Source organism: Ochotona princeps, chromosome X (genome assembly GCF_030435755.1).
Source record: "Ochotona princeps isolate mOchPri1 chromosome X, mOchPri1.hap1, whole genome shotgun sequence".
Classification (NCBI taxonomy): Eukaryota; Metazoa; Chordata; class Mammalia; order Lagomorpha; family Ochotonidae; genus Ochotona; species Ochotona princeps.
The window spans coordinates 8,821,207-8,828,603 of record NC_080865.1 but is presented as its reverse complement, the minus strand read 5'-3'; the positions used below and the strand labels follow the sequence as shown (position 1 = coordinate 8,828,603).

General features: G+C 51.3%; 1 protein-coding gene across 1 annotated transcript; it reads right to left on the bottom strand.

Moving 5' to 3' along the window:
• Positions 1–495: 495 nt before the first annotated feature.
• On the bottom strand, positions 496–7,397 carry GATA1 (GATA binding protein 1). Its single transcript, XM_004587923.2, has 6 exons — positions 7,291–7,397; positions 3,692–3,930; positions 2,840–3,223; positions 2,585–2,730; positions 1,942–2,067; positions 496–1,021 (listed from the first exon to the last, which is right to left on the bottom strand). The coding sequence occupies exons 2-6, from the start codon at positions 3,909–3,911 to the stop codon at positions 650–652; spliced, it is 1,248 nt and encodes a 415-aa protein (XP_004587980.2). The 5' UTR covers positions 3,912–3,930; positions 7,291–7,397; the 3' UTR covers positions 496–649.

The following is a 7,397-nucleotide window of genomic DNA, read 5'->3' as shown; positions in this document are numbered from 1 at the left end:
ACCCTGGCATGCATTACCCTCCATGTACCCTAACACTCAGTTCTTGTTCAACTGAGTGTTTTGTTTCCCAAAATATTTAGCCCAGCGCATATGGTGTCATACTGTCTGCAAGATCACCCAGAGTCACGCAAAGTCACATGAATATAACCACACAAGCTTCCTCTTCACACCCCACCCCCCGGCCTCTGGCCCACATACTTCCGCATACTCTCATCCAGTCCCTTGGCATGACACTTGCCACTCCCCTAACCCATCATGGTCACACGCCATTTCTCAGTGGGACTTATGGAACCACTCAGACACTACCTCGCAGTTCCAGGTAATCTGTTACAATGGCACGTCATTCCCTCGTTAAGGAAGTATCACACACATTCTCTCACCCAGGTTCACAGAAGTATATATTGCAATCACGTTCTGACGTCAGAGAACACAGACACTGCTACATGTCCTGCCTGACACTGCTATTTATTCAGACACACACAGAGACACACTCCCTAATTTCAAGACTTCGGTCATTTTATTTTACAAAAGCTTTGGTGGTCTAGACCAAGGAGTGTCAGGCCCAGAGGGCTGAGTTGTACAAATTGACAGATTTCTGACTGCAAGAAGAGGGCCCCACCTCTAGCCCTGGAGGCCATACTCCATGCCATCACGAGCTGAGTGGAGCCACCACAGTAGTGCTGGTGGTAGGAGGCATGGGCCCCGTGGGGAAGGAGCCTGAGGGCGATCCCAGCAGCGGTCCGGGGAAAGGCATAAGGTGGCTAACAGGCCCTGACAGTACCACGGGACCTAGGCCTTGGTAGAGATGGGCGGTACCTGGAGGGCCCAGGGCTAAGCCGGAAGCTGCCTCTCCACAATTTCCACTACTGCTGCCCCCAGCCACCACCATGAAGCCACCAGCTGGTCCTTCAGCTGCTCCTGCACCTCCCAGACTGGATCCCCGCTTCTTTTTCCCTTTTCCAGATGCCTTGCGGTTCCGGGTTTGGATTCCATCTTTTCGCATGGTCAGTGGTCGGTTCACCTGCCAAAAGAGGTCATGGGTATTTCCCAGCTCTAGTTCTTTGCCTGTCTACATCTGGACCAGGGACCCACCCATCTCTTTTTCTGTAAGAATAGGGAATTCAGAATCGAAAACAAGAAAAAAAAAAAGGTTAGGGAATTCATTGGTTCAGGGACTAGGGGTTGCCCTGTGGGGATGGCAGATGTCATTCTAAGAAATCTTTGGTAAATCCTTGTTAAACCTTTCAAGGCTGATAATTGCTGCCCAACGTCTGGGGCAGGATACTGGCAGTCAGACTGGAGGTGGGGCAAAGGGAAGAAAGAAGGAGACGGGATGAGGAAAGGAAAGAGGGAGTAGTAGAAACCAGAGGAAAAGGCCTGTCATGATAGCGTAACGGCTAAAGTCCTCGCCTTGCACACACCAGGATCCCACATGGGCGCTGCTTCTAATCCTGGCAGCTCCACTTCCCATCCAGCTCCCTGACTGTGGCCTGGGAAAGCAGTCAAGGACGGCCTTGGGACCCTGCACCCACCTGGGAGACCCGGAAGAGGCTCCTGGCTTTGGATTGGCTCAGCTACGGCCGTTGCGGCCGCTTGGGGAGTGAATCATCAGATGGAAGATCTTCCTCTCTGTCTCTCCTCTTCTCTGTATATCTGACTTTGTAATAAAAATAAATCTTTGGAAAAAAAAGAAAAGAAATGAGAGGAAGGAGGTGAAGGAAGGAAGAAAAATAGGGAAGGGAGGAGTAGAGTAGAGGAAAGAGGAAGGAGAAAGGGAAGCAAGAAAAAAAGGTGAACCGGAAGGGGAAGGAAGAGAAAGAAAGGGGGAAGAGAAGAGGAAGGGTTGAGGGGAAGAGGAGGATGGGGTAAAGCAGCAGCTGAGTGGGGAGGGAGAACATGACATGGGCTGCAGGAGCTTGGCTCTGGGGGACAAGGCAACACCTGGTGTAGCTTGTAGTAGAGGCCGCAGGCATTGCACACAGGGTCTCCGCTGGCATTTCTTCGCCACAGTGTTGTGGTGGTTGTCTGGCAGTTGGTGCACTGAGTACCTGCCCGTTTGCTGACAATCTAAGAGAAGAGAGGCTGTGAGATCAGTACCCAGGGAGATAGAAATGGGGGTGTGGGACTTAGAGGGCCTGTCAGAGGGCCCAAGGGGTAAGGACTGGATTGAAGTCAAGGATTCCTATATAAGGTGAGACAGTTTTGTTTTGTTTTTGTTTGTTTTTTTTATGTTGTGACGGGGCTACACTTCGGCCACTTCTCAGAATCACTTGGGGAGTTAAAAAAAATCTTGATGTCCAGGCAGCCCTCTGATCCAACTAAGTCAGCAGGTCTTGGGGGAGGGAGCCAGACTCTGGTGTGTCTGAAGTATCCCTAGGTGATTTGAGCATGAAGCCAGGCATGAAAACAAAGGATGAGGACAAGAGTCCCCATGTGGTTAGGACAGAGCCTCCTATGCAGGGTGGAGGCAGTAGTTTCCCTCAAGCATGAAGACAGAGGTTCCCAAACCATAGCAGGGATATGGGTTTCTGCACAGGGTGAGGATGTTGCTCTGGGATAAAGTGAAGTGGATCTGGGGTCTTACCAGGCGCTTCTTGGGCCGGATGAGGGGCCTGTTCTGGCCATTCATCTTATGGTAGAGGCCACAGGCATTGCACAGGTAGTGGCCTGTCCTATCCCTCCGCCACAGTGGGGTAGCTGTTGCTCCGCAGTTCACACATTCCCTGGCCTCTGGTAGGAGTGAATAGAGGGGAGGGGGAAAGAAACTAGGTTCAACTCAAGTTTGCTTAGCTACCCCCTTCCACCTCAACCTCCCCTGTCCCTTTTTTGAGACCCTCACCACAGGGAGGCAGGGGCAGCGTTCCACGAAGCTTGGGTGAAGAATAGGCTGCTGAATTGAGAGGGCTCCCAGTTGGAGAAAAGAAGGTAGTTGAAAAATCAGGGCCCCCATATGCATTGCTGGAGACAGGGACAGGGAGAGATGAAGGCAGTGCAGGCCCTAGGGTCAGGAGATCTGGACTCAGCCGCTCTGTCTTCAAGGTCTCCAGAAAGCTGGTGCTGCCTTTCCCATCTGGATCTTCTGTGGCCTGGGGAGGGGAGTCCTCTCGGGTGGGGCACACGGTTGAAGCAGGATAGAGCCCTGGCTTGCCATAGGCCCAGCCAGCATATGGTGAGCCCCCTGGGATCCCCTCCATACAGTTGAGCAGTGGATACACCTGAAAGACTGTCAGGGGCCAAGGATGGGAAAGAAAGAAGAAAAAATAGTGTCTGTGGTCAACTCATTTTCAAGGTGCAGTGTCACCCAACAGCCCCAACATGGTAGCCCAGTTTCCAACTATTCTACAGGTCGTTACAAGAGCTGCTAGCTGTTGGGGGAATTCCTGTATCTTGAGCCCCACTGGTCATATGGCAACTGCAGTAACCTCAAAGCACATCATAATGGACTTTGAAGGTGACTGTTGAGATTTGGAATACCACAATCCTGGACCAGTAGGGCAACCACGGTATACCTTTCCTATTGCTTCTCAGTGTGACAGGTTGAGAAGCTTCGGAATTCCCAAGTCTGGACTAGGGACATATGCTCATGAGGAGCTTATAGCCATCTCTATAGTGTCCTCCAAGTGGGAGTCTGACCTAGCTACAGGTGTTCATGGCAACCCTAGCAGTATCCAGCTGAAGCCAGGGGTGGTACCTGGGGAGTGTCGGTAGGCTTCGGCATCCCTGTAGTAAGCCAGTGCAGCAGCTGCAGCAGTGGCTGTGCTTGGGCTGGAGGAGGAGGCTGCCGCATCCAAGCTATCTGGCCCAGAGGTGAAGAAGGTGCCCGACTCTGGTGTTGAGGACACTAAAGCAGGATCTACAAACTGGGGCAGAGGCTCTGAGGTTCCCAGGGCTCCCAGGCCGGGGAACTCCATGGGGCCTCTGGGCTCGTCCCTGTGAGGACAGAAAGAAGTGTCAGACACAAGAATCCTCCTGCAACACCTTCTCTATTTCTCTCTGCGCTTCCTGTTACCTTCCTTCTCCTCCCTCCCTAGTCTAGTGTCTCACTACATCCTCACACTTCCTAATCCCCCACTTTACTTTTTTGGGCATGTGCCCATTTGTCTTTCCTCTTTGCTCCCTCCACCTCTACTCTCCTCTGCTTCCTTTCTTCTCGTTCTTTTCCTTCCTCTTAACCACCTCCTTCCTCCTCCTCTTCCTTTCCATTTCTCCCATGCTCTGCTCCCTCTTCCTTTACCTATTTTCCCATCAGCTTTTCTCCTTGCCCTTTTCCTCTCCCTCCTTAACCCCTTCCCTGTCCCCTTCTTTCACCTTCTTTTCCATGTACCTCAGCACCCTCCTTCCCATCTCTTCATCTGCTCTACTTCTCCCACCCCACTCTATTCCCTTTTCTTCCCCTCCTGTTTCTTCACCCGTCTTTCCCCTGTGTTTTTGCTCATGCCTTCCTCCCTTTCCTCATCTTCTCTTCTCCACTTCCTCTTTGTATTTTTCCCTGCCCCCAATCTTCTCCCCCTTCCAAAGTCTTCATGAGGGTCAGGTGGGGTGCAAAATGAGCATCCCTCGAACCCTTGGACTACCCCCAGGACCTGGGCCTCACCCTCTTGTGCTCCCCCACTTCACCCCTATCTGTTGCATCTTGCCCTCTGGCTTTCTCAGAAACCTCATGGTTTCCGACTTGACTCCCCTCACCCCCACCTCTGTTGGGCCTGCAGACAGAGGGCCCCTCAGTTCCTCCCTGCTGGGGGGGTTGTCAGTAACCCCCCCAACTGCTTATCTCTGCTATCCCCGCCCAACTTTTGAAATCACCCCAAGGCCACTGGCTTCCTCTGAGGAGGGTGACAGGTGGAAGTGTGGCCATGATTCTGTTTTCAAGCACCTTTCAGCTTATCTCCCTGCCTCAGTTTCCCTGTCTGCTATATCACAGGGAGTGATACTGACACTCCCATGAAGTGGTTCTTTGCTTCTGAATTGCCTCTGGGTCACCACCTCTCTACCTCTCTTTCTCCTTGGGTTTCCTTTTCTCCCCCAACTTGGTTCCTCCTGAAGTCTCACTGTATTTCTCCTTTATGTTTCCATGCTTCTGTGCTGCATGTTGCCCTCTCTTCCTATGGTTTCCTTTTTCTGGCTCTGTCTTGCTGATGGTCTCCCTGTGTTTCTCTGTCTTCTCTCCCTTTATCTCTCTGTTACTTGTGTTTTTCCCTATCTACTCATCTTTCTGAATATCTGCCTCTTTCCACCTTTGTGTTTTTCTGCCTGTTGTCTTTTCCCCGTTTCCTTCCTTCTTATTTCTGTGCCTGTCTTACTATTCACATGTCTCTAACCTCATTCTGCCGCACATATCCTCGAAAGAGGAGTTGGGATACCTGGCCTTTGCCAAGACTGTGGTCTCCCTGTCTGCTCAGTGAAATGACATAGGTGGAGCAAGCCCCCACCCATGACCTTGGTTGGTGTAGACAGCCTGAGGATTGGGCCCAGGGTTCCCATAGACTGTTCCTCAAAACAGTGTGTGCTCCCCCATCCTAGTTGCCATCCCGTTCACCCTTGTCTTTGATTTTCTGTTACTCTCTGACTCTGCATGGTGGTACCTGTTACACGCATGGCCCTCTCCCTCCTCTACTCCTGAGTTTTATATTCTGCTGCCTACTGTCTCTCTTGTTCTTGTTTTTCTTTGTGCTCTCTCTGTTTCTTGTCTCCTTTTATGTCTCTTGATGTTTTTCTGTTTCTCTTGCTCTCATCTCTATTTCTCCTTTCTTTGTCTTACTGGGCAACTCTTGCTTTCTGTTACTATTCCCTTATCCCTTAAGCGTCATCTTGCCATTCACAATCTCCCTACACTTGTACTACCTCCTCCCCCACCCTCTTTGGTGGGTGCAGAGTTACCCACCCCTCCCATGGCAGGGGCCCAGTCTCACCCCCCATCTAGTTATCACCCTCTGGACAGAGATAAAGTTTATCTCAAGGCTGAGGGATAGGAAAGTCCTTATCAGCTGCTCCACTAGAGTAAGTGCTACCCCAACTGCAACAGGCAGCAGCCGGCACCCTCAACTCTCCCAGCCCCTTACCCCAGGTAACACTCCTGTCCTGGCCCTCAAGGGAGGGTCTCGGGACTGATGGAACAGAGAGGTAGGGTCTGGGGAGCGATATGCAACTTGGAAGTTTAGAGGTAGAGTTTGAGGGTCTCATGGAGTTAAGGCAGAGAAGTTTGAGGTACAGTCATGGAGTGTAGGGGAAGTAAATAGGGGGCTAGAGGAACTTGGAAGTTCAGAAACACTCGGGGGTTCAGAAGAGGTTAGAAAAATAGAGATGAAGTTGAGGATTAAGAGGTGAAGTTAGAGATACAGAAGTTAGATATATAATTTGGTGATCGGAGAGCAAATCTAAGGGTCACAGAAAAGTAGGGGAGCCTAGAGGTTTTCATCGGAGCAGAAAGTGGTATGGAGTCAAAGATGCGTTTGGGCAGTCCAAAATGTGACCAATAGTTTAGAAATGGGTTATGGGAGTTCAAGAAGAATTTGAGAAACCATTACAGAACTGTGGTAGAAGAATATTTGGGGATAGAGGGTTTCGGGGTGAGGTGGGGAATGGAGATAGGGTTTTAGGGCTGAAATTTGGGGAAGGCAGCTATGAGGGTTCTAGCAGAGCACATTTTGGGGATGTAGATTTGCTGTTTGGAGCACTGAAGACATTTTAGCAGGTAGGTAAGGGGTTGGGAGAATGAGGGAGAAGAGAGAGAACAGCTATTGCATTTGAAAGGCAAAAGTTGACGGTTAAAGGCAGGTTGGGAGAACCAGAGGTGGCTTGGGCAGAGATGAGGGTATTGTGGCACAAATTAGGGATGCAGGAGCAGAAATAGCCTTAAAAACTTCAAAAGTGAGATTTGGGGGAAAGCTCTGGAAGACAGAGACAAGTTTCGGTGAATGGAAGTCAGATTCAGAGCAGAGATAGGATTTGGTGGACAAAGGCATAATTGGAGACGGTGGGAGGGGGGAGACACAGAATTGGCCTCCAGAGGAGTCTGATCTGACTGGTAGGAGAAGCACAGTTGAGGGATCCAGGAACCAGTTTCTTAGAGGGGATGGGAATCAGGGCAGGGAGAAGTGGGCTTTCCAGGGAAAGATATGAGGTGGAGATGAGGGTGGGAGACAGCGGAGGAGGGTCTGAGGAGCTGTGAAGGACTTTCAGGGGTGGCTGGCACTTGGGGGACTAGCGGTAGGTTGAGGGAGTAGCCATGAGGTTAGGGGGAGCAGGCCAGGGTACGCCTTGTTGGGGGGCTGTTTGGGGGCTGAGACTGACCTGGGCTGTTCGGTGCAGAGGATTCAGCCGCCTTGGGGATGTGCTGAGCTCAGTGTGATCCCAAAGGCTGTCCTGGCTGGCCTTGGCCTTTGAGGCTCCCTCCCTCC